The sequence below is a fragment of the Penicillium verrucosum genome (genome assembly GCF_028828655.1).
Source record: "Penicillium verrucosum strain IBT 35672 chromosome Unknown utg000001l_segment0_segment0, whole genome shotgun sequence".
NCBI lineage: Eukaryota > Fungi > Ascomycota > Eurotiomycetes > Eurotiales > Aspergillaceae > Penicillium > Penicillium verrucosum.
The window spans coordinates 13,780,095-13,805,641 of record NW_026643210.1 but is presented as its reverse complement, the minus strand read 5'-3'; the positions used below and the strand labels follow the sequence as shown (position 1 = coordinate 13,805,641).

General features: G+C 47.2%; 12 protein-coding genes across 12 annotated transcripts; 5 read left to right on the top strand and 7 right to left on the bottom strand.

The window, feature by feature from the left end:
* Positions 1-40: 40 nt before the first annotated feature.
* Positions 41-403, bottom strand: N7516_005093 (U4/U6-U5 snRNP complex subunit LSM6; the record flags this gene model as incomplete). The annotated part of the gene is made up of 3 exons (XM_057217813.1): positions 41-63; positions 132-245; positions 298-403. The coding sequence occupies 3 exons, from the start codon at positions 401-403 to the stop codon at positions 41-43; spliced, it is 243 nt and encodes an 80-aa protein (XP_057079696.1).
* Positions 404-1,053: 650 nt separating this feature from the next.
* N7516_005092 (small ubiquitin-related modifier domain-containing protein) lies at positions 1,054-2,244 on the top strand (the record flags this gene model as incomplete). Its single annotated transcript, XM_057217812.1, has 1 exon — positions 1,054-2,244. The coding sequence occupies one exon, from the start codon at positions 1,054-1,056 to the stop codon at positions 2,242-2,244; it is 1,191 nt and encodes a 396-aa protein (XP_057079695.1).
* Positions 2,245-2,594: 350 nt separating this feature from the next.
* Positions 2,595-3,115, top strand: N7516_005091 (RNA methylation protein TRM112; the record flags this gene model as incomplete). Its single annotated transcript, XM_057217811.1, has 3 exons — positions 2,595-2,780; positions 2,859-3,048; positions 3,111-3,115. 3 exons carry the CDS (start codon positions 2,595-2,597, stop codon positions 3,113-3,115), a joined length of 381 nt encoding a protein of 126 aa, XP_057079694.1.
* A 429-nt stretch (positions 3,116-3,544) lies between these two features.
* Positions 3,545-7,230, bottom strand: set1 (histone methyltransferase SET1; the record flags this gene model as incomplete). Its single annotated transcript, XM_057217810.1, has 3 exons — positions 3,545-3,648; positions 3,703-7,028; positions 7,085-7,230. 3 exons carry the CDS (start codon positions 7,228-7,230, stop codon positions 3,545-3,547), a joined length of 3,576 nt encoding a protein of 1,191 aa, XP_057079693.1.
* Positions 7,231-9,004: 1,774 nt separating this feature from the next.
* On the top strand, positions 9,005-9,853 carry N7516_005089 (uncharacterized protein; the record flags this gene model as incomplete). Its single annotated transcript, XM_057217809.1, has 1 exon — positions 9,005-9,853. The coding sequence occupies one exon, from the start codon at positions 9,005-9,007 to the stop codon at positions 9,851-9,853; it is 849 nt and encodes a 282-aa protein (XP_057079692.1).
* A 207-nt stretch (positions 9,854-10,060) lies between these two features.
* Positions 10,061-10,724, top strand: N7516_005088 (uncharacterized protein; the record flags this gene model as incomplete). The annotated part of the gene is made up of 2 exons (XM_057217808.1): positions 10,061-10,117; positions 10,173-10,724. The coding sequence occupies 2 exons, from the start codon at positions 10,061-10,063 to the stop codon at positions 10,722-10,724; spliced, it is 609 nt and encodes a 202-aa protein (XP_057079691.1).
* Positions 10,725-10,803: 79 nt separating this feature from the next.
* On the bottom strand, positions 10,804-11,325 carry N7516_005087 (uncharacterized protein; the record flags this gene model as incomplete). Its single annotated transcript, XM_057217807.1, has 1 exon — positions 10,804-11,325. One exon carries the CDS (start codon positions 11,323-11,325, stop codon positions 10,804-10,806), a length of 522 nt encoding a protein of 173 aa, XP_057079690.1.
* Positions 11,326-11,352: 27 nt separating this feature from the next.
* N7516_005086 (uncharacterized protein) lies at positions 11,353-11,739 on the bottom strand (the record flags this gene model as incomplete). Its single annotated transcript, XM_057217806.1, has 1 exon — positions 11,353-11,739. The coding sequence occupies one exon, from the start codon at positions 11,737-11,739 to the stop codon at positions 11,353-11,355; it is 387 nt and encodes a 128-aa protein (XP_057079689.1).
* Positions 11,740-12,876: 1,137 nt separating this feature from the next.
* On the bottom strand, positions 12,877-13,767 carry N7516_005085 (EGFR-like transmembrane domain-containing protein; the record flags this gene model as incomplete). Its single annotated transcript, XM_057217805.1, has 1 exon — positions 12,877-13,767. One exon carries the CDS (start codon positions 13,765-13,767, stop codon positions 12,877-12,879), a length of 891 nt encoding a protein of 296 aa, XP_057079688.1.
* Positions 13,768-14,450: 683 nt separating this feature from the next.
* N7516_005084 (uncharacterized protein) lies at positions 14,451-18,220 on the bottom strand (the record flags this gene model as incomplete). The annotated part of the gene is made up of 2 exons (XM_057217804.1): positions 14,451-17,741; positions 17,792-18,220. The coding sequence occupies 2 exons, from the start codon at positions 18,218-18,220 to the stop codon at positions 14,451-14,453; spliced, it is 3,720 nt and encodes a 1,239-aa protein (XP_057079687.1).
* A 1,206-nt stretch (positions 18,221-19,426) lies between these two features.
* Positions 19,427-21,100, top strand: N7516_005083 (uncharacterized protein; the record flags this gene model as incomplete). Its single annotated transcript, XM_057217803.1, has 6 exons — positions 19,427-19,563; positions 19,626-19,724; positions 19,796-20,043; positions 20,127-20,343; positions 20,403-20,908; positions 20,961-21,100. Coding segments are annotated over 6 exons (1,347 nt in total), but the record flags the coding sequence as incomplete, so codon positions are not given.
* A 306-nt stretch (positions 21,101-21,406) lies between these two features.
* N7516_005082 (Zn(II)2Cys6 transcription factor domain-containing protein) lies at positions 21,407-23,232 on the bottom strand (the record flags this gene model as incomplete). Its single annotated transcript, XM_057217802.1, has 5 exons — positions 21,407-22,201; positions 22,252-22,407; positions 22,463-22,921; positions 22,972-23,101; positions 23,150-23,232. 5 exons carry the CDS (start codon positions 23,230-23,232, stop codon positions 21,407-21,409), a joined length of 1,623 nt encoding a protein of 540 aa, XP_057079685.1.
* Positions 23,233-25,547: the final 2,315 nt, after the last annotated feature.

Sequence of the window (25,547 nt, the reverse complement as noted above, 5' to 3'; positions counted from 1 at the left end):
GTGGGCCCAATCGATAACATCGAAGAGTGTATTTTTGGATTTAACTGGAAGAGATGTAGAGTACTGTAGACACTGGTCAGAAAGCCGTCGCGCAAGTCATAGGATTGGAAGAAAAGAAAGGAGTGACAAACCATTATTTCCACGCACGAAAGCATCGCCGTAGTTGCGTCGTAGTTTTCCATTCACATATTCCTCCGTCTTCTCGAGGGCAATGTTCATGTATCCATCGACTGATTGCAATTCACCTATAGGCGCATTAGAAACGAAGTCATTGGGAATTGAAAGAGGAGCCCATACCCTTGTATACCACTCCGGAATTCAGCTTTACGATCACAGGCGCACCGATGATCTCACCCAAGAAGACAGAGGGGTCTTTCCCTTCGGAGGTTGGGGCATTCTCCATATTGATGTTGTGGTCTAAATTTTATCAAATGTCAGGCAGAGTAAAATTCAAGGGAAAAGCAGAGACATACCGGGTTGAGATGTATTTTGAAGTAGGCGGAGGGATGAAGCATTCGGAAGTGAGAGACCAGGAAGGCGGTGAGTGTGGAGGACTTATCGCCAGCGGATCCCGCCCCGCTGATAAGTTTTCGTAGGGAATGGATACCGCCCGTATATTCTGCCAGTATTGCCAGTCATAAAATAGTATACTTTTTATTTTAGTAACTTTGCAAACATTATTCAAAACAATGAAATGATTAGATTTTAAAAGACATGAACTAGCCATAGCTATTGATGCTAGCTTATAAGAAATTGAGAGAATTTAGGTCTTACATTATCAAATGCTCCGTTTGTCAGAAAGTACACTAGTGCACTTATAGTAGGCGGTAAACAGGACGCACTGCACCTATTCCAAGTCTGGAAAGATGTGATGCATGTTCCCTCCACTTAACTGCCAATTGTTTGGCTTATGCCCAAGGCTCATATCGCACATTTTACTCTCCCACTAACATATCGCTGATTGTAAACAAGTGCCCCTACAAGTCACATCGAAATCCGTTCGTCGTCCTACTATACTTGCGTTTTTGACGACCAATTCCGGCTCGGACAGTCATGAGCTTTTTCAAAAAGCCTTCATGGGCAATCAAGAACACGGAAGACACTAGCGCTGATTTTTATCGACGCTCGGAACAAACGTACTCTGATATTATTGCTGCGAACCGGGAAGCACACAACAAGCCGAAATCACCAGAAATTCCAGAACATACCGAAGACCCCAAAGATACCGGAGATACCGAAGACCCAAAACGAGAGAAGAGGCGCCGAGTTTCTAGGGAAACAAGGAAAGGGCGTGATGATAGCAATCTGGTGCGGGATGTGAGCCGCGAGTTTGATAGCAACAAAATTGTGCTACCAGAGCCACAAGAACTCTCGGCTTCGTATAATTCTTCACCCGAGTCAGTCAAGCCAGTCAAACAACGCGAGACAACTCAGACACGCAGCTCAGAAAACCGCTTGCCCCAGTCACCGCAGAAAATCAGTGGTCCGGAACCACTAGGTGCTTTGCCAGCTAAACCAGTGATTGTCCTCGCGGATGACTCGGAGACTCGAAGCACTCAACCTGTTCAACCCCCTCGACCTATTCAAACTCCTCAGCCTGTTAAGCCGGCGGAAGTTCCAACGGATGACCCGATTGTTCAGATCATGATCTCATCTGAAATTGCAAATACCAAACCATTACTCGTGCATCGGAAAATGTCACAGCGGCTAAGAGATGTGCGGTTGGCATGGTGCAGTCGCCAAAATTTCGATCCCCAAATACAGGCATCGATCTATCTGACGTGGAAGGGCCGACGTCTATTCGACGTGACAACTTGCAGGAGTTTAAACATAAACTCCGGGAAGAACTCTGCGGCGATCCCTGGCATTGATGATGACTCCTTTGCAGACCAGAAAGAGCTGCGTATACATATGGAAGCGGTTACTGATTTACCTCTTCCGGTTAATCAGAGAATTACCTCGCCTGGTAATGACAAGCCCCCTACAGCGCCGCAATCTCCAGAAGATGACCAGGGTGAGCCAATGAAACTTGTTCTGAGGAGTCCTGGATACGACGATTTCAGAATCAAAGCAAGAAAAAAAACCCTGATTTCACGACTCATATCTGCCTTTCGAAACAAACAGAATATCTCTGTGGACCATGATATCTTTCTCCTGTTTGACGGAGACAAACTCGACCCGGATTCATGTCTTGGCGATCATGACATTGACGATCTAGATCTGGTGGATGTGCAGATCAAATAATTCGCCTTGAAGGATCTGAACAACTGAATAATAGCTAATCAAAGGCTAATCAAAGCTAATCAAATCATCCAGTTTGAATCTAGGGGATTTCTCTGTAAGATAATGTACATCAAAGTAAACATCAACTGGTATAGTTACTAGTCCGGGTATCCATATCACATGATATCCGATAAGCCGTGGGGCTCTTTTTTTTCTCCCTCGGAGGGGGACCACCGACGATATTCATTATCCTTTAAATTGATATCCTGTCTAGACCGAATCAATCTCTAACTTATTGACCAAGGTCCCCAGAACCTTCGCATCGAACAATCTACCAGCAATCCCAGCCCCAAATCCCCAAATCCCTCACAATGAAAGTGATCACCGCCAATTTCGTGACTTGCGCAGTGAAGGAGTGCAAGACATCACCAGCCTCATTCCCATTACATTTCCACGATGCCGAGCTAGAGCAACAGGAATTGGATTTCCAGCCTGAATTCATCCGTAACGTTCTTCCCCGCATTGACTGGGAAGCCCTGCGCACCATTTCCAACGAGGTATGAACACATCCAACCCCAACATCCAACATCCAACAACAATTACAATTACAAATAAGCTGACACTTGCGCTCTTAGCTTGGTTTCCCAACTCTTCCGGACTTGAAACCCGAGGGCGAGGCCCTCGATAACGAGCAGACATTGAAGGACTTGCACCGGTTGCTACTTGAGACGAACGTCGCGGAAGGAAAATTGACCTGCGGGAACTGCGGCCATTCATATATGATTAAGGAAGGAATTGCGAACTTCCTTCTTCCGAGCCACCTTGGTGAGGAATATCAAACTTTTTTTTTCTTGTCCGTTCGTTTTGCTAATATGAGGTCTTTCCAGTCTGAGCAACACAATCCCACATGCGCTTTTCGTCCAAATTGCTTCGCAAATCGATACCCCAGGGCTAAGAACCGGTTTTTGAGAACCAGTCTCTTCCTTTCCTTTCCTTCTCCGAAAAAGGACCCTATGCAGTAGCACCAGGGTTATCAGATATCCGAGTCGAGTTCTTCTGGGATTTGACACATCTACACTCTCACAGTGTTTTCTAAGAGGACTTTTGCTCCAGGGCCATGACTCGAAACGGAAAACAGGCGAAATTCTTTTGGAATTGGTATATTGTACAAGAGAGTCTGTAGTTTATGAAATCACGATTGCCATTGATAAATGCGTCAATGCTCCCACGCTGAAAACGCCAGCCTGATTCAACGCCACCCAGTAAAAGAGAGTCAAGAAACCTCCCAGAGAACTTTGTTGATATATCTCGGAAAGCGGGTTTAATTGAGGAATCCCTTGCAGCCTGTTGAGCCACAGAGACATGGGATTCGATCATCGCTGTCCCACTCTCTTTCGAATTTGTAGTCATACGTGAGCTCCTCATCTGATAGATTTTATTAGCATGTGTTTTCCCATGAAGCAAGCGCAGTTCACAAACCTCTTTCAATATCCCTGAGCGCATAAATCACAATCCGTTTGCTGCCATCGACCTTGATGATCTTGGCAGTGCAGTTGGGTGTACAGCTGTGATTGATGAATCGCGCAATTCCTCCTCTCTTTGTGGCATCGATGACGGTGTTCTCGTCGATTCGGAAGAGATAACTGCTGCCGATTCCGCTCTTCAGGTATCGTCTTTCTCTCATATCGGCAACTTGTTGACGCACTTTCTCTCCGACATACTCGATGATCATGTCATTGGCAGTGATGTTTTCCTCGGCATACAAGCCCCAATTATGAATGGCAGAGCGAGCGAAGCGCACAGGCTTCTTGCGCTTCTTAAGCTGATTGAATCGAAGAACGTCTCCTTCGCCGTTCGCAGTGGGAAGGGCTTGCTTTTGCGCATTGATGTCTGCAATGAGCCGGCGGTTGTTGACTCGCGTTGACCGGGATGTCGATTTCGATATTGTTTTAGCAGCTGCAATCCTGGCAGCTTCCGCTGCTGCTGCTTGTGGGTCTGCCTTTGCATTCGCCTCACGCTCCTCACGAGCCTTCTGAACCTTGATCCGATGGGGCAGGTATTTGGACTTTTCTGCCTCAAGAATCCTTTTGCGACCTTCCGTCCGCGCAGCTCCTGTGTTATTCGGCACATAGTAGCCAGGGATACTGATGGCGTCCCTGGTTATGCCAGTTTCAAGGCCATTGAGAGCTTTGATCTCCTTCTGTTTCCAACCCCATGCAACAAGATTTTGAATAATTGATTCTGACTGATCCAGTAGGATTTCTCGCAAAAATCGCAGATCTTCATCATCCTTGACAAGGTGTTGCCAACCATCCAAATCAAGCACGATAGTATCATCATCTTCCACCGTGGGCCGGGGCATATCCTTGGACACGCCCCATTCAATCTCTGTTTTCGGCTCATCGAACGGTTCGGCTTCCCACGTTTCGCCGATGGGAAGATCATCACCCTCGGGATGTTTGTGAGGCACAAGCTCGGTGAGCTGGTCTGCGGGTTGGTCGTGCCTTGGTAATTTGTCGTCACCCTCTGCGAGATCATCGCCAATGGCCGCTGATGTTTCCAGGTCTTTAGTCGCATCCTCATGTCCGACTGTTTCCGAGTCAATTCCAAATAGCTCATCCTCCTGCCGCTGTCGCTTTCGTGCTTCTTCTTCATCTTCGGTCAGCCGCTTTCTCTTGCCTGACGTGGGAGAGACCTGAAGTTCATGAGAGAGATCGCTGATTTTATTTGCGGCATCCAAATCGTCCACGTCTTCAGCACCGCGCTCTTCGACCTCTTGAGTCGATCCCAGATCGTCTGACTGGTATCCTCCATCGCGTTCAAACTCCGATGTCGTTGAACTTGCGCGACTAGGGGGTCGGCTCTCTCGCTCATCGGCATCCCTAGTAGCAGGAGTGCGCTGCTCGTCGTCCGAATCTTCATCATCGTGCAACTGCTGTAAGCGATGATACAAGGGCCGGACTTCTTTCTTTCGTAGTGGTTGCCTGCGCCGTTCATCTAGGAAGGCAGCACCCGCATGGTCAAGACCATGGGCTTTCCTGATACGAGGAAGAGCAAGGACGTTCAGACCTGATGATCTGAGTGGGTCTCGGCCGGCAGACATTTCACCTCGAGAGCCAGGGGTGCTGTCGATTTGGAAAACAGATCGTTTTGTACCTTCGGGGTCCGAAATACCCAGCTTTTCCCTCTTAGACGCATGTTTACTCGGTTCCAAATAGTCGTAGAGAGCTGGCGCAGCTATGCGTGACTTCACGTCTTCGAGAAGCTTGTCCCTCAGGTCGCGAATGATGATAGACAATACCTCTCGGCATGGATCCAAATCGAGCGCACGCTGCCTTTTCTCTTCTTCGATATCCAAGTCTGCCTCTTTCCTCGAGCGATCCTTTTCGGCCTTGTTTCGTTGTTCGGTGCGAAGACGTTCGGGGCTGGGACTTCGTTCGTAGTTCGGGTTCCCGTAGGGCTGGCTCTCCATATTCATGATATAGGTGAACAAGGGTTGCATGTGGCATAGTCGGTAGCAGCGTTCGGTTTCCTCCTCACCCCGGCGCGAGTTCTCGAAGATGATATAGTAGCCGGTTTTGTCACAACGAATATGCTTGTACGAAAAGAGCCTCAGTCTCTTCCTCAAGTGTGGAACTGTTGTGCTGAGGACCGGGACGTAACAATGCGCAATGAAAATGTATGGATCGCGTTTAATCTGACTCAAGATGGGAGTTTCTTCGACCAATGATTGTACAACTGGCGACCGGACAGCGGCCCTAGGGCCTTCTGGGATAACGACCCCCGGCCGTAAGGATGATCTGCCCGAGGGACCTTTAGGTGCAGTCGGTGGTGGTTCGCTTTTCTTGATCTGGACATCCGGTCTCGGTTCGCTTGCGGGCGGAAGGGTATTCTTGGAAGCCAGTCGCTGGGACTCGACTGCTTTTGCGGCCATTCGATCTGAAACAATGCCGTCGCGGTCCAGCTCGACCCTAATCCTGCGTGTGCCAATCCGTTGTTCTTTTTTGCATTCGAAGTATGCACGCCGGGCTGCGCTGGACGCCGACGCCGGGCCATTTCCCCGGACTGAAGGGCTATCTTTGTATTTGATCGAACAGATCCCCAGAAACCGCCCGGTGATAGGATCTGTGCGGTTTTTGATTTCGGCCACATCTCCAAAGCTTGCGAAAAGCGCGCTGATTGGGGCGATCGGAGTCAAAGGGTCAAACCCCGTCACCACAACCTGTATCGGGGGCCCGGGGCCAATGCTCGTTGCCACGTCGTATGACCATGGCTTCAAATTGTAAGGCGCGGGTCGGTATTTTGTCTTCTGTTTGCAGCCAGATCCACGGGTATAATTGGCAATCGCCCGACGCGGATCGGGTGGTGCATCGGCTTGACCATTATTCACAATGTCCACATACTCGAGCTTTTTCCGCTTTTCTTTTGAGGAGGTCCGCTTGTCCAAATCGGGGTCGTACACAACCTTGCAGCCTCTCACACGAAGCTCGAGGTGTCGGGTTTGCGACTGAGGGGTCGGAGGAGTGTGGATTGGAGTGATGGAAGATTTGGTGACTTCGGGATTCGACCTGGAAGAAGTACCCGGAGAACGTCCGCTTGCGATCTTTGACTGTGAAGGACTGGTTAATTTGCAAGGGGGTGATGACTCCGCATTGGTGAGCGGTGTTAGTGTATCGATGTGTGATGAGACGGGAATTGCCGTAGGTGGTGGAGGTAGCCCATTCCGATCCTCCACACTTTTCGCCTTAGCGGGAATGGTTAATGCAAGCTCGTTGGGGACCGATGGAGTGCGAGCTCCCCCTCGTCTGTATTGGGTTTGAGAGGCGTCCCAACGGCCGCGGGTGTGCTCGGGGCAAGGGACACTGGACAATCCGGGGTGCTTTCCGAAATTTGATCACCCTCGACATGTAATTTCCGTCGTTCCTGCGCTGTCTTGAAGCGCTTCTGCTGAAGGACTGATGGGGCGGTGGGGAAGAAGTCTGCAAAGCCAGCCGAGGCGCGTGACATGGTGAGAGGTTGGCTACACGCCAGAGACCGTGGCGCGGTCAGAAAGCAGCATCCTTGACAGTCGTGAGTCGGCTATTGCGAACACATGCGACCGAGAAGGTCCCGGTACGGCAGAATTGAGGATATTAAGATGAAGGGGCTTGTGCGGTGTGTCGGTTTCAAGGAAAAGATGAGAAAATAAAAGAGATCAGAAGGAAAAGGAGGAGTGGAAGGCGATATCCCGCTGTTGAGTCTGCGGAGGTGCGGTTACGCGCAATTCAAGAGTTTGCAGGAGACTAAGACGCGATCGAGCGGAAGGAAGTGGAATGGTGGGGACGCGGGAGTTGGGAACTTCACGTTCTCAAGGGATATGAACTCCTATAAGGACAGAAAGAAAGGGAATCACGAGGGGGGATGAAGTGCGTAGAATGTATATAAATTAGGTATGAAGTGGTGAAATTCAAGTTCAAGTTCCCCCGGTGCCATTCTGGATCCCTGGACTTAACATTGAATGATTCAGCAAGGTCTTTTTTTTTTTTTTTTTTTTTTTTTCTCCCTCTGAAAGGGACCCCGAGTGACCTCAGCGATACTTAATGATGTACTCAATTAATGCCTATAATGGAGGTACCTATTAAGTATCTTTTGGGCTTTCATTAAGGAAATCAGTTTGATCTTGCATTCTTTTATTGTTATTGGAGCTGATTGATCTCATTAATAGGCTACAGCTACAATAAAAACATACATTGAATGGTCGATTAGTCTGAATAGTCTGATATACACATTGCACATTGGAACATACATATGTACTTGTATGTACCATATTTTAGGCCGCGAATACGAATTTCCCGATCGGGTTGCCGCCGCTTTATGTATGAGGGCTACGAGCTGAGGTTGAATCTCAATCAAGCTCTGTAGCCTGATAGATCAGGCACTAATGAGGCTGCTACCTGGCTACCTGGCTTAGCGTCAGGCAACACCAAGGCACCACACCCTCTACAGGGTAACTATCGAGCAGATAACTAACTAACTAGTTAACTAGGATATGTCACATGTTGAATATATTTCAATGCTCTGGATCTAAATGCCATTTTATTGACCCAACTGGTCATGACGGCTGAAGACTACTCCACGGCCAATGTAAGACAAGGATTATGCACACTACCTTACAACAACTCCCTAGGTATAGAACTCCCAAAACATCCGGAGTGGTTAAGGGGTTAGGATTTCCCTACTCATTCCCGGGTTGTGCCTATGCCTAGCCATGAGGCCAGCTGCGTCGCACTGTTCCCGTCTTTTTGGCTTTCCACCTAGCGGCCTAAGCTAGGGTGGGAATCACATCCGCCTCCCCCTCCGCAAAGGACTTCTAGCTATATGCCAGGCGAAACTCCACAGAAAAGGATCACTCAGTGCTTCACTCAAGGCCCTGCTCCTTTATCACCTGTGGCTGGCCCAGAGCGAGGGTCACCATGAGGGTGCATCCGTTAAGGCAGGAAACGGGTTCCTCAGCAGGCCCAGAAGCGGCGAGGACTGTTAACGCGTAAGCTACCATCTGCCGACATCACAATCAGGTCTCAGTATGCTGAAACTCGTAAGATGTGATGCATGCAAACCCCCAAAGATTGGCTTGAACCCGCTGTATTTGCCACAACTTGTTAACTGTCATAATGAGAACATATACGTTCCACAAAAATACACACATAATATATATATCCATCTCTCTCTCTCTCTCTCTCTGATATCATTATACCGAGTATTCTAAATTCCTGGATTCCTTATAATTATATCAAAAGCCCAAATGACAGAACCAGACACACAAAATGGCTATCTCGATGTTGGGGGTAGCTTCCTTAAAGAGCTACCAAATTCAATTGAAAGATATCCATACGAAGGAGAGTGTTCCTTCCTCAGGATCTTCGATCTAAAACTTAATTCCCGCAAATCCTCACATGAGAAAAACGATTTCATCCTGTTTCATACGAGTCGTGAAATGATCGAAACCCTGTTGAATCCGGACAACGAATCAAGCGAATCAACTACCCTTGCAAAGAACTGTTCCTCTTTTGATCTCGACGAGGAACTTATCCTGATCAAGATACCATCCCACGAACACTCGTCCGCAATCGGTGCCGTGGACGACGCTATCACGGGAGCTATCCAACCAATGGGGCTATTTAAGTCCCTGACCAAATACCCTGGCGCGACTATCCAAGGGCAAACAAGAGGAAAGCAACCTGACCAAGGCTGGGGCACAAGAAGACCCCCGCCTGGTTGCGAACGTACACCCTCGGTTGTGTTAGAGGTCGCTTGGTCTGAATCAGATTCAAAATTGAATTCTGATGTTCGATTCTGGCTGGCTCCAGCCGACGGAAATGTCAGGACTTGTCTAACTTTGAGAGTCGACAAATGCGAACCAGCAATCCGTATTGAGAACTGGAGACGCCAGAAGGGAAGACCCCACCGCGTCCAGATGATTGAGGTGACCAAGGTGTCAAACCACATAACTGTCACGAACGACCCGCTTATTATCCCATTCGAAGATTTGTTCCTCCGCGGGCCATCTATACCCGCCGAAAGAGACATTGAAATCTCGCAGCAAGATCTGGAAGTCATTGCAGAGACAATCTGGGATATTCAGGGTTTCTAAGCTCTTCCACCGCTCTCCTCCCTATGTTATGATCTTGTTAGGAGAGGTCTACGTTGCGGACGTCGATGCGTGTTTCGTGAAAATAGGAAACGAAAGCTCTACTCTGTGGAGTAGGCTGCATCCTTCATGGTAGTCACAGCACATGCTGATGAACCTTGCAGATACGTTGAGGGCCTTGAGTCGAAATTGGAGGCTTCCAATGCGACCATGCAAATCCCAAACCTTGCGTCCCAGCGCTCTCGACAAAGGAACAGAATCTCATCGGTGAGTCCTATGTGTGCAGCGTGTTCGAATACCTAACAGCTCACTAACCACACAGCAAGCGCCATTTGGTTTCTTCGATCTCGATGCTCTCTTCTCCGTCGCATTCGTATTGATCCTCGCCGGGAGTGCCTTTTCCGACGCGCAGCAAATGCGAGTGGTTCACGGCCTAAAACTAGCCATGAATTTGTTCGACTATCTTGCAGAACGTGGGAACAAAGCTTCCTTATGTCGCAAGACTGATATTGAGCAGATATGCAACCACGTTGGGGTCTCATTAGACGGAACTAACACGGCTTCGAGTGATTTACAAGGCACGCCGACGCCGACACAGCACCCTACAATCACGTCATGGTACGACCCAGTGGCTGAAATCATACGATCGCCCACACAGCAAGACCAGTCTGGGAATCAATCCGGTTATATTCATCCGCTACAGGACCCGGGTCTACTCCCGTTGTGGCAAACCGAGAACAGCTTTTATGATTCCTTCTCTGGTTCTATGCCTCGCGACTTGTACACAATCTATCAGAACAATGACCTGGCACTTTCGGGGTCTATTAAACTTGACTGGGAGGAGCTTGAGAGACAACTTTTGCTGCACCAATGATTTATTGTATTTCAATCAATAATTATAGGAGAAATCAAGGAAAATTTGAATATATCATACAGCCAAATATTATATGCGGCTAATCAGTCAGAAATTTATAAATTCTGTCCAGCGCCGTAGTGGCAGTGTGGACCTGTGTTTCCCTCGTGGTAGCGCCAATGTGAGGAGTACTGATAACCCGTCCAGTAGCCCAGAATCTCTCGTAGTCCTTCAGCACCGGTGGTTCAGTCATGTGGCAATCGAGTCCGGCACCCGCAATGACTCCTTCCTGAAGCGCCCGCAGCAGGTCATCCTCGTTCACGATTCCACCACGAGCAGCATTGATCAAGATAGAGTCTGGTTTCATGGTCTTGAGCCGCGGCCAAGCAATGAGATCTCTGGTACCGTTGTTCAAAGGCAGATGAAGCGTCAATACATCGACATGCGGAAGAAGCTCCGCCACCTCCTGAACCCGCGTGTGAGGAACATCTTCCCACGCATCCTTTGGTGCAAAAGGGTCATAGGTGTAGATCTTGACATTAAACGCACCACGGAACATCCGAGCCACTGCAAGACCGATACTACCCATACCAATGACTCCAATGGTCTTTCCAGTCAACATCACCCCGGAACAATGTTCTTTGCGGACTTATTTCCCAGCAGCTTGCTTCGCTGCGATTGGTCCGAGCTGTCTTGCAACAGCAAGCGTCAAGGCAAGAACTAGTTCGGCCACGGATTGTGCATTAGCTCCCGGTGTATTGAGAATCGGAATCCCGCGTGCTGCGCAGGCATCCTGGTCAATGATGTCGATTCCAACCCCTTGCTTGCCAATAACACGCAGATTGGGAGCGCTGTTGATGTCCTTGGCGGAGATGACCTTCTCGCGGACGAGGATCGCGCTTGCTTCCTCACGCCAGTGATCGACCTCTGGGTCTGTGGGTAGAACGGTGTGGAATCGCTGCTGGCAATACTCGACGGCTTTTGGTGGGAATACTTCGAGCAGGTAGATTGTAGGCTTTGGTGCGATGGATCCCATCTTGTAGTGTGTATCTGCGATGTAGATATATCAGATGGCTAAGCAAGGTATGTAAGGGAGCTTTTTATCCGTTAGGAATAGCCCTTTTGATTCATGTTCGGAGCCAGATGAATAATGTCAGTCGGGTAAGTGTGGGCATTTGGAACGAGCATTTCCCGAGGAACTGGGCGTGGTGGATGGGATTCACGAACCTAGTAAACATGTCAAAACTTGACCTCGGGAGTATGTACACTTGATCTCGGTTGATCGGTCAGACCCCACTATGGTGGTCAGCTTGAACATCCGTGGACCATTTCCACCGGCCTCAGGCGCTAAGCCAGGGTACGGCACTCATTTCACAAAATTAATCTCGACAAGCAGAGTGTGCAGAAATAGCAGATGGACCCATTTATGCAATTGAAAGGAGGGATAGAGATTCCAGCGGTAACGAAGACTTCTCGAGTCTTACGAAATGACGCAGCATTATAGCCTCGAAAAGTTCCCACAGGACGATGTAAGATATATGTGTAAGTTATATTGTCTGACTGTACCGGTATCCGCAAATGGATAGATCCAGGTTAAGAAGATGGAGGAACCCTGGAAGATTATATTGTCGATTCGGACCACTATCATTGTGTTAGAGTTTCTACCGTTTGTACCGTTTGTTTCTACCAATGCTGAACTTTGGACATAACATTCTTCCACGGCAGTGAACACTTCGTATCCCATGCTTTAGATCCCTACTGCTTGGCTAAAGTAGCCCCTAATCTTTAATATCACTCCTTGACTAGTGGCTGGACGACGGTGCGAATACATACTCCAACGCGCCTCAGAGATCTGTTCCTCTGCTATTCCATCGAGTAAAAAGTAGGGTCTTGTATAGATGTCTGGCAACGGGCACGCAGACTTTAGCTCCTAAATTGTCTCACATTAATCCCCTATTTGTCATTATTTCTTTCAACAAAAAAAAAAAAAAAAAAAAAGGATGTAGTGACATGAAGGGGGCACGGACTCGGACACGTCGTTGCAACAAGAACTAGGCCTGCCGGAATTCATACATCGTATCAGATGTAAGAAAAACACTATTCCACATCATCCTCGGAATAATCTTTTATATATTATTCTAACCCAATCAGCATATGCGTCACCACTATTTTCTCACCCCATCTCATGGGGTTTGGGTGGAGCTGATAACTCTGCCAGTGCACCCTTGGCTGAGAGTTCCCCAACTTGAGCACTTGGAAGTTCCCCAACTCGAGCACCCTGCACTGGTAGATATGTGGGATGCTCTGAAGCCTCCGACGTCCCTTCTGTTGGATTCCGGTACCCAGCATCAGCCTTGTTATTACGCCTGCGACTGATGAACCAAAATGCCGCTACCGTAATCAAAGTCAAGCCAGCCACGGCGCCAATCACTGGGCCTGCAATCCAGGCCTTCGAGGACGAGGGATGTTCTGAGGCCATTGCGGCGGTTGTCGTTGGTTTAGATATTGACGTCCCGGTATGGCCTGGGGATGCATTCGTGGCCGCAGTTTCAACGGGAAGGTTCTCCAAGCCCGATGGCACCGCCAAGGTATTATATTTGAAGTTGGCGGAAGATATGGTGGCGCTGGTGGTAAACACCGAGGAGATGTTTTTCGTGCCACTGGATATCCATGTGCTGGTCGAGAAGTAGCAAGAGGCACCAAGCGTCGACCCGGTCATGTTGCAGTCCAAAGTTCCAGTGACTATGAAGATAGTGCTGTTCCAAAAGCTGGTGACATCGTAATGAAAGTCCTGGAAGGACGGACCCGCAGTGAGAGTCTGGGGCAAGAGGTAACCGGCAGAGGTACATTGCTTGGTCGCGCTAGATCGGCAATCAATCTGATATGTGGTGGCTGTGGTATCAGCAGTTATGACGCTTCCTTCCACGTTGTTAAAGTCCATTTCGTGCAGACCCGGGAAGACGACATCGATGTTTGTCGATTGTGGCGTGGTGGCCGCTGCCATGAGTATCATGGCGGCTAGGGCCAGGACCATACTGATGATATTGATATCGTGAAGAGTCATCGTGTCATGCCGAGCAAGAGAAATGGAGGATATTTGACGTCCTAGTCTAGGGGATTAGCTTTTTTTTAATAACAGCTGAGATTATTATTATCAGTCCAAGCACGCACAAGGGTCCACCATGGCCTGCTAAGCCTACCAATGCTTGGTTAGTGGGAGAGGAGAGGACGGAAATGAGAAGGCAATTATTATTATGATTGGATCATAGCAGCAATAGTGGGATGTACAATATCCCACTAATCTTAAGATGTGATTTTGGTCGTCGATCCTATGTAAAACGCCTGGAGAAGGCCGAATAAATGTTGGTACAAAAAGTAGTCAGATTTAAACCGGTCTGGACATGATTCCCTTATTCTCGTATTCCCCTATTAATCCAATTAATCCGATTAATCCTACTAATCTCTCGAATTGGAAAGATTTATCAAGTTGGGCCGCCATCACTGAGAAGCTTAGGGTTTCGGGCGGATCCTGCAGGCTTCCGGCAGAAAAAAAAAGGGGAATGAGGCGGACCGTGCCCCCGGGCTGAGAGAGGCTTAGAGGACGAAAGAACTATGAACCAACCTCCAACTCTTGATTAATCTGCTAACTCCCTGGTAATTTCACTCGAATTATTCCCCTTGAGGCTCACACTTAAGAACCAAAAACGTCAAAAATCAATTATCCTATCTATCAATCAGATGAACCTGTTAAGAACTGGACCGGTTAAAGATAGGGGTTCGTGCCAATCGCTTTTGCTGATCCCCATCGTGTGAAAGGTATCCAATATCCATCAGATATTTCACACTACTCTCTAAAGCCAAAACAGTGTCTTTCATGTCGAAGTGACTGTTCTTCGGGATATCGTCTTGGTCCCCCATAAACTGCCATGTATTCTCCTCAAACCATCTCAACATTGGCATGAACGGATGATCAAAGTCTGCCCCTTCGACTTCAGCGTGCAACAGGGTCATCCATTTGTCATGTTCCATCCTTTCAATTGACAATCCCATAACCCTGCTGAGCGCATCGCAAAATGTGGAGACTCTCACTCCATCCGTACAACGGATTACTTCTGATGGATACATTTCCGGCTGTAGGAACATATCCGTGATGAAATTGGACACTTGGTCCACACCTGCAACGGTAAAGTAGTGAAGGTTCTCACTGACGGCTTTCAAACGTGTAATCGTGAAGGCGAGTCGCCAAAGGAAATCTTCTGAGTGTGCGATGCCTTCCTTCTGCGACCCAACAATGAATCCTGGAATCACAGTCTGTGCTTTTTGACTTTTGACATTTTCACAATTTAGATGTCTGTTGTACTCAGCTAACAGTAACTGGGACATGAACTTTGTCTGGTCATATCCCGATGCCTCGGAGAGCTTTCTGGCAATTTGAGTATGACTCTCCGTCTCTGTTGGCATGTATCCACCGGATACATAGATCAATTTGCAGGGAGAATCCATTTTCGAAAGCCCAGAAAGGATTTCAATGGTGCTATGGACGTTGACTTTCTCGAGCTCCTCATAGCTATCCATCCAGTTGACTCGAGCACCATTGTGAACGATGCAGTCGATGCGTTTTGTGCTCTCCCTTGTAAATAGCCGGTCCCAGTTGGACTCTTCCAAACCAAGCTTCGATCTGCTTAAATCACCTGTCCAGACTTCAATGCGATCTTGATAGTCTGGCTGCCACCATCGGCCAAGCTCGCCATGCTCTTGGACCTTTCTTCGCGCCTCTCGTTCATCTTTGGCGCGAACAAGTCCAATCACACATCCGATTTCGGGATTCTCGAGAAGAGAGCGCAAGATTTGACTGCCGAGGAATCCGGTGATAGATGTAAGGAAGATGGTTGCTGAGCGAGCCTGAATGAAATCGAGTTTCGGCTTCAGTTTCACGAGATCGGCAATCAGATTCCTGGAATCACCGTCTTTTCTTTCCAATGTAATTACCCCCGTAAGACCGTCTGCCATGTTGGAAACTGTCACATATTTATGCAAGGTCTCGAGTTTGAGTTTCTTCTGATATCGTCTCCGGATCATATTCACCAGTGTCACCAATTGCATGGATGTGAGGCCAGTCTTGACAAGCGAGAAGTCTCGTCCCCGTATGTAGGATGCAAACTCCTTGTCTTTAGTCTCTACCATCTCTGCAATCATATTGCTGATTTCTATCGCCATCCCCTTCGTCTCTGGGAGTTGAGGAAACTCGTCACTCAAAGAGCCACCTCGGCGACATTTCCGGATGTCTTTTTGGCTCATCTGTGAAAATTCACGTCGGAGCTTTTGTCGGTCGATCTTCTTAGACAGGGTGTGCGGCAATGAATAGATCTGCACAAAAGCACTTGGGATCATGTATTCAGGCAGAGATTTACGCAACTGGTCAGAAATCGTTTCAGCAAGTTCACTTTGCTGGTCGCTTGTTTCAATGAATGCAACAATCTCGGAATCGATTGCTCCATGTTTGGATAGAACCACTACCGAACGCCCAGTCGTCAGACATGAATTAATTGCGTTTTCAACCTCTCCGAGGTCAACACGCAAGCCTCGGATCTTAACATAACCCGTTTGACGACCCAGAAGAATCACATCGCCAGTTTCATCGAACTTGCCCAGATCTCCTGTGCGATATACACGAGACCCTTTCATTGGAGGCATGAAAGGAGCCCATTCCAGAAACGAGGGATCAAGAAGGGCTTGGGCTTGACGATCGGAGTCTTTGAGGAACCCAAGTGCGAGGTACGGACTCTGTATGAGAAGTTCTCCTTCCGCACCGAAGGGCATCAACTTGTGCGGATTGGAAGGGTCTGTGATCCAGCATGCAACATTTCCGATTCCCCGTCCAATATTCCTTGGATTATCACCGGCCTTCATCCCCATTTTCACCGTGTCCCAAACTCCAGCCTCGGTTAGTCCGTACAAGTTGTTCAACTGGACGTGTTTGCCCCATGTTGATATAATCTCCGCAGTTGGGGCCTCCCCTCCGAGTCCGAGACTTCGAAGGTTTGGGAGATTTTCCGGCCGGATTTGTGATACCATTGATGGAGTAAGCCAGGCATGGGTCACACGCAGATTGTGCATTGTTGATTCAAGGTCGCCGTTACGCTCTTCCTGGGATACCATGCAGAGACATCCACCAGCGGCTAGCGGAGCAAACACTTCCAGTATACTGGCATCGAAAGCAAGACTGGCGGACTGCATAAATCGGGCGGAGGTATCAATCTGGAATTCTTCGATGCATTCGAGAAGGCTATGAGAGACTGCTTCATGGCCGTGAATGACCCCCTTTGGGACTCCCGTGCTGCCAGATGTGAACATGAAGTATACTGGTTTCGAGCCATCGATATTGGTATCTTTATCCCAGTCTTTTGGGCTCTTGGCGTTCTCAAAATGCTTCGGTGTAATTAACGTTGCTTTGATGTCTTTGAATCTACCGAGAAGATATTCCTGGGTCACCAGATACCGGATATCAGCCCTCTGGACAGTTTGTGAGATCCTTTCCAATGGAGACGACGGGTCCATCGGAGCATATGCAGCGCCTGCTCTCAATATTCCGATTATGATGATAACTACCGGAATGGATCTGTCCATGCAAAGACCAACAGTGTCTCCAGGATTGACGCCTTGGTTCATCAGGACCTGACAAATGGCAGCGGACTGTTTTCCAAGGTCCTCGTATGTGATTCTCTGTGTGGTTGATTCCATTGCAATGCTTTCTGGGCTCAGGGAGTATTGTCTTGTGATGAGTCCATGCAGACATTCCGCACTAGCGTTTTGTTTGCGGCTAATGGTGTTGATTTCGCGTAGTCTTTCGATATCGAATGAGGTCACACTGTTTATTTCGTCGACTTTGACGTCCGGCATGCACGATAGAGCTTTATGTATACTCTGGAGGCTTTTCAATATGGCGCACGGCTTGAACTCTGGTCTTTTGAGGCCGTTGCTGTATACATTTGCCATGATGCGATCTTCTGAAATCGCAACAACGAGCAGCAATTCAACCTAGACTGACTGTCAGTTCTGCTGTGTAATAAATACCGCAGAGTTTATACCTCAAGTAGCTCAAGTGCCTTGTGTGGACATTTCATTTGTTCGTTTGACAGCACTAAAACAGCCGTCTTCTGTTTTGTGCTAGTGAGACCTTCCCAATCATTGGCATCAACCGCATGTGATACCGCATCTTTTAGTTCTTCGCTTGTAATATCACCATCTGTGGAAATTGACAAGTGTTGGCTGTGAAGACCTTCAACCGAGACCTTGGCAGACTTCACAAAAGCCTCTTCGTGTCGAGGTTGAAGGTGAATGAAAGTAGGCGAATTCGGTGCGTAGTAGTTCCGCAAGAGAACCGACCAAGCAGCCAGTATTGCTGCGTCCTTTCTTTCTAATCGAGACGGATTCTCGTCAAGTGCGGCTGTACGGCAGGCTGAGAAAACATGAGGATTCTCATCAACTGCCATACAGCGGTGTTCTGTAATAGTCATCGTGAAGGACTATCAGTAATGGAAAATGCAGGTTGCTTTCACGATTAGATCGATTTGTGGTGGTTTCCCAGTCTGATACACTACTTTATATAATTTCGCAACACCTAATTGATCTTGATATTCAAACAATATCCGATTCTCATCTCATGACTTCCAGATGAGCCATAGTAAGAAAGTTTTCTTTTGTGCAGATATATGCATGCAAGCTCCGTTCAATCAAGGGTTGACATGCAGGCAGCCGTTTCTAGAGGACTTGGACCGTCACTCCTACGGGAAAATAAGTCCAACAAGTTAGAACCTCCCAACGTGTATCATTTGGTGACACAAGTCTTCACCTCGTGATCTAAGGGCGACCATTGCTATGGCGATCCTGTTCGAACATGATTCTTGTCCAATCGCCCTCGGAGTCTTTCCAAGATCGGCAGGACTTTTGAGTGATCTAGCGATTTTTGTTGAGTACACTGTTTATGGACTTTTGCAGAAAGTATATCCAGAAAGTGCTTGGTATGTCTGATAATTCCCAGAATAATGCTAGGGGCTCTCAGGTTTGTAATTGCAATTAGTTGATTATAGTGATATATAATCCAACTGATGAGCTGGCAATAGACACATCTACGAAACTTGTCACTATATTTGAGTCTCACATGGTGACTCTGAACGGTTATAGTCGTTGGAATCATATGTGGTCACTCATTCAAAACTTAGACCTTATTTTACTGTTAGCTCTGCTCATAGGCTGTGACCTCTACAAGGAAGTTATTGTAAGGAGCATTCTTATATCCACAAACACGTCAATCATTTATCACACCGCTGCCACACATTGCTTGGTCTCTATGCAGACATCCCCAATCATTATTACACGCTCGATCATTATTGTAGAGCATTGGTTTGACTATCTCTGATATCATTTCGCCATACGTTCACCTCTTGCGTATTCATGTAGTCACTGTCAGGTGTGTAATACAACATTCAAAGTTAAATATATTCTACTGACATCTTGGATGATCTGCCATGGTTTGAGAGCAGCTTAGTGGAGTGGGGGTTGGTTCATAGTAGAATAATGGGAGAATCCCTGATCCCATTGAATCTCAACGTGGGATTTCTTTGATATAAGTTATGGAAGCAGTACCCATATCTGGATATCACCCTTACAATCAATCAATCCAGCTCAACATTACAATCCAAACTGCCATTAATCTACTTAAGATGCCTTCCAACGAATCTTCCACTCCTCAGCATGTAACTGTCTCTATACCTGACAAGGGTCTCTCAGCTGAAGATGTGGGAGAATTGTTACAAAAGCACATGGCAGCAGATACACCTCCCTCCCATGATCTTGGACGGTAAGGTCTTCAACATTCTGCTTTTAAATCGAGAACACTGGCTAATATATGAAGAAATGAAGATTTACAACAACCATGTTTGATGAGACGGCCATCAATGTCATGGTTGCAGGTAGTCTACGAAATCAACCATGCATTGAGGAGTACCCATCTCTAGCAGAGTTAGTTAATTCATCTTATAAACTTGTTATCCAACCACGAACAGATAACTAATGTCATCATCTCAACACAGCTTTCAAGAAAAATGTGTCTCTATGCTCGCCAATCTTTGGAATGCCCCCAGTGGCTTCTTCGGTGCCGCAACGACCGGGTCATCCGAAGCCGTTCTTCTCGGTGGTCTCGCCATGAAACGGCAGTGGCAGCTTGAACATCCTTGGTACTTGAACTCCCGTCCTAATATCATCATCGGTGCGAATGCACATATCTGTGTCAACAAAGTTGCAAATTACTTTGACGTCGAGGCTCGGATCATCCCTGTTAGTGAGAAAAGTGGATATTCATTTAATCCCGAGGGGTTGGAAGATCGCTTAGATGAGAATACAAGCACGAAACCCTATATCAAGGTCCAATTCTTCTCATTTATGCTAACTTTTTAACTATAGTTGGTGTCTTCTTGACTCTGGGGACTACCTACACTGGACATTATGATCCTATCCAACAAGTTTCAAGAGTACTAGACGAGTACGAGCATCAAACAGGGAACAATATCCCCATCCACGTTGACGCTGCAAGTGGTGGCTTTATTGCACCTTTTACTTCCAGCAACACAAATTTTATCTGGTAAATACGAGTGTACCCTCCATCAAACTTCAGAGGCTAATACAGCGTTTTCCTGGCAGGGACTTTCGACTCCCTCGCGTCCAATCTATCAATGTTTCAGGACACAAGTTTGGCATGGCACCTCTAGCAGTGGGGTGGATAATCTGGCGTGAGAAGTCACATATCCCCCAATGCCTCCTACTCGAGTCTTCCTATCTCCGGGGAACTCAGAGCAATTTCTCTTTGAGTTTCTCGAGATCTGGTGCGCCTATTGTTGGTCAATATTACAATTTTCTTCGTTTGGGGCTAGCTGGGTATCATGAGAGAACTCATAGCTTGTTCGACCGGGCTTGCCATTTGAGTATCCGACTGGAGGAGACGGGGTATTTCTCCTGTTTGAGTGATGCTCATCGGCGACAGATACCAGGTGTCTGCCATGACCTCTGTCGAGAGGGTGATCGGGTTACTGCTCCTGCGCTTCCGGTTGTGGTTTTTAGACTCACCGATCATGTCCGACGACTCTATCCGAAGATGCAACTGTCCGATGTGAGTGATGCAATGCATGGTTTCAAATTCTCTATTCCAAGTAAGTATCTCTCGTTATTCTATTGGGTGTCATCTACCTCACACGGGTTCAGACTACAATCTTCGTGGCTGGGGATATCATGGTGAAGATATAGAAGTCATGAGAATAGTGCTTCGTGACGAAATGACCATGGAGATGATGGGAGAAGTGCTCTCAGGCATAACTCGGGCAGTTGAAAGACTGATAGACCAGGTATAGATGGGATAGATGGGCGATGCGGATGTTGCGTATTGTTTTAGCAGATAAGTCTTTGCTTTATAGATCCCAGAAGCTATAACGGATGCCAGAATTCCCTTGCATATTCCGCCTTTATATAATCTAATTGTTTCACCCAAAGAAATCGAAAATGGGCAAAAAAGGGGTGGAAGGGCCCCATGTCACCGTTTATAAGCTGAGATTAAGTCAGGTAATGCTGGCTTTATCGCAATGCTGGCTTTATAGCTAACATTAGGAAAGATAAACCCTAACGCAACTAACTGCCCGTTTAGGGCTATGTCATCACTGTCTCTGGTGTGTTTCTGTCTCATCCCCAAACCAAAACCGGATAACAGATATTCCACGGTCATTGTGATTGAACAATAGAGTGGATTTCCCATCTATTGGCTGTTGAAGTTCAAAACAGAGCTTCACAGCTGGGATGGACCGCTCGCGTTGTTCTTTGAATGGATCTTGTACTGTGTCTAGTGACCCTTCAGTACCGGAATATTTGCCATCCAGTTCATCCACTACGCCTTTTCTTCGATCAAGGAGCCCATCAGACCCCACATCGGGAAACATATCCAGGATACGTGAGGCTTTATCCACAAGAGCTTCGAGCTCTTCGACACAGCGACGCTGGTACCGCTTAAAAACCATCCGCTGTTGAGGCGTACAAGCCGGGGCCTTACATGCATATCCCAAGAATTCCAACACTGCGTAAGAAAGACGCATGCGGAAGTTGCTTTGGATGACGTGGACGCCAACATAACACGGGTATGTGTGCTTCGGCTGAGTGTACGGCGTCGTTGGGTGGTCTATCATACAGTTTGCCATTGCCTCGTCGTGGGATAAGGGATGAGTTATTTGCTCCACTTCATCCATCTCTTGAAGGATGGAGGGTGAGCTGGACAGCACGTTGTCAAGGTCACCTGTATCAACTAGGGCGCGAATGCGGCTGCAGACGCGGGCACATTCATGTGAGAAAATACATGCCCTGAGTATTGGATATTCTGATAGTTCGCAATATCTATGGTACTCAAGAAACCATGTCAATACCTCTTCACATTCTTGGCCAGACATGAATGCTTGGGTTTCCTGACATGCTGCTGTTAGCCACGAAGACAATATGTGGACAGCTAACTTACCACGTTTGTAAATATAATGACAAAAAGATTCCGCCCGCTCCGGGTAATGAACTGCTCCGACCCACGTAGGCGAATTAACTTCGACAATACTTGGTTATGGAATTGCCATCCAGGAGTCGCGACCGGCTCAGTGCCCTTTCGTATGTCCAAGAGGAGCTTGATTCAAGTGTCAGCAGAGTCGGAACTCGCCAATAAATACATCGAATCTTACCTCATATAGTCCTAGCAGCCATACGGCTAATAATGTATTGTCGCTTTTGCATTGCTGAGGATCCTGAATGGCTGAACGGGTGGCCATAAGCGCCGATCCGTATGCTATGGCTCGATCCGAGGTTGCCTTCGAAGTCCGGGTAATAGTGGCCATATAAGCGCGTGCGACAGCATTGCAGGCCTGATACAGAGCAGACTTCTCCTCTGCTTTGGAAAGGACTTCGGGAATAGTATTGAAGATACTTTTAGACATTTCAAATGCGAGTTTGAACTTGTTTATGACGAAGGGCATGAAGTGGGCATTCCACGATTCAGCTAGAGAGTATATTAAGGGGGGATTTTGTCCAGAATGTAGTCGAACTTCATCAGTTTGCTCTGAGATATGCGTATATGGGATCATTTCGTCCAAAGGGTATCCCCCAAACAAAGGAGATGAACTTCCAGGACTGACGAGATCGGACTATTCAGTGTGATTATATTATCCAGGGTCATTTGGTGTGAATTACTCACGTTAACAAGTCGATTGCTGTGGAAATCCTTAACTGCAAAAGGGGGGTGAGGATATCCATCACATTGACGACCTGTAGAAATACATCGTCGACACTGAGGCTTTTCTTCATCACATTTGACTCTGCGAATTCTGTAACGGGGTCAGTGAGCGTTTCTAATATTGAAAAGGAGAGCTTACTTGCAGGTCATACACCCAGACTTAAGCTTAGGTGCCCACTTCCTCCGACGAGCAGACAACTGTGATTTCCCGACACTTGTCATCGCGGCTCTGCCCAAGGACTCTTGACAAATAACGAGCACTCAGTCCAAGCCTCCGACATGTGGTTGCTGTTTGTGGGGGATTCCGAGGATATAGCGGGGCATAACACTTGGGGGCCCTAAATGACGGCTTGTGAGTGGATATGTTCCATTCATCACATGGAAAAGTTCATATCCGGTTATTTTAGATCAAAGATCTATGTTGTATGAGTTATAGATCAGGTTTGGATACATATTGTGTCATTGTTTGAAAAAGCTAAGAGAGCTAACAGAGGTAGGAATAACTTATAGGCCTTGTTCCCCCCAGACCGCCGCTGGTATCGTAAGGGGCTGATTTCCAAAGAAATAGTCTCAAACTTGATATTAGGTGTCCTTCGATTGATAGACACGATGACCACAAGATTCACATGGCCGTTCGAGTTCGTAAGCCACCATTCTGTATCTGCCCTCAACTTTTGATAGGACTTCAGAGACTCTAACTTCGACCACGAACGGTCGGCTATTTTTCATCGTGACCTAGAATATGTTGCATAGGGACCCACGAATCGTCGACCTCCTTTGGAGAAGGCACTCTTCGGACGCGTTGTGACCCTGTCGCGCCAATCGACTGACCTAGTCCCATATCGCGTATAACATTTTGTACTTCATAAAATAGCTCGCGTGAACCTACCTCATAGGCCCTAGTCACGAGCTTTATGATCATAGATCGAGTGTCGTAACTGAACATATGTCGAGCGGGGCTCAAAGAAATTTTTTCCGCAATAGTTGGTGAGACGTTTGTGAAATAGGTATTTTATCACCTTTATGGGAAGGTTCTGCTGTATGATCTTCTGGATAGCGCGGGCGTCCGACCCGATGGCTTCAAATGTGTCATCAGTTAGTTCTTGGAAGCAGTCCGCGTCAGTCGGGCATATCTGAATGCCACGACATAGTGGTCAACATGGGCGTTTCCGAACTGGCTGACATTTTTGGTCTCCGAAACTATATAGTCTTAGTAAATATTGGATAACCTTGGAAGGTTTCTTGTAATGAGTCACCCTTACCTTATCATTCGGATGAAGGCTGGAGCTCGTCGATAACGAAGAGAAGGAGAACAATCACCGTTGCCATCACCACTGGCATAGTGTGACGATCATCCTCGTCGATAATAAAGAGAAGGAGAACAACCAACGAGGATGATCGTCACACTATGCTGGAGAGCGAGAGAAGTGAAAGAAGAGATGAAGAGAAGAAGAGAAGAAGAGAAGAAGAAAGAAGAAAGAAGACAGAGGGGATGAGAGGGGAGAAGATAATGGAAAGATAGGGTGACATCTCCTACCTAGTAAGATAAGGAAGGAGTAGGGGGGGCTTTAGAAAAAGCCGCTTTTAAGAGATGCCACTCCTTAGTTAGCTTAAGATGGTATAAGGGCATGACGGCAATGGCCACCAGGCCAGCTCAAATTAGTTAATGATTGTAAAAACTCCCCTAAGCAAACCAAAAGTAAAAGGTGATCAAATCCCGAGAAAATCGGAAGTAAAATCAATCTCATTCTAAAACGAATTCTTAGAGACTAGTGGTGATTGAACTGGAAAGTCATCTATTGCGCAGAGAGAGGAGAGAGAAGAACTACCTACAACATAGGGTAGGTTACTTGACAGCATATTGGGGCGCTAAGCCCAAAAGAAAAGACAAAACTAACCCGATACAATAATTCATAGATCCGTTTACGATTGAGATAGTTATATTTTTGGCTTTGAGCAGCGTAATTTTCAATACCATGGTGATGCAGCCGTTCGATTTTTCTGAAACTGATATATAGTGTTCAAAAGTCTTATTAATAGCTATAGAATGACAATGGAATCAAACAACAACGTGGTTGCTAAGATATAAAATTGTAAAATATCGCATTTACTATGGTGCCCTGAGGTGGCCCACTCGCTTGTGTAGCTCACTCGCCTGTGAAATACGTTACTACCCTCTTTCTAGCTTAAAGATCGTATGTCTGCGGCCCGGATGCTGTCGACGACTGGGGATGCATCCTCGGTGTCTACGGCCGGGTCGAATGGAACTGACACATGGCGGTACTCAGTGGGAGCGAGTGATGGATTCAATTTGGATGGAAGTATGGAAGAACTTGTATAGACCGTCATGTGTGGACCAAATTATCTATATATGTACATTCATAATGCGGATGTTACATCGGGCTCGCGAATCGCTGTATTAGCTCGAGGTAACCGCCTCAATCATATGCCCGAAACCTACATCGGGCCACCCTAGTATGTCCCGCGCATATGTCCCGCACATCAACATAACTCAATCCATTAACTCATAAATATAA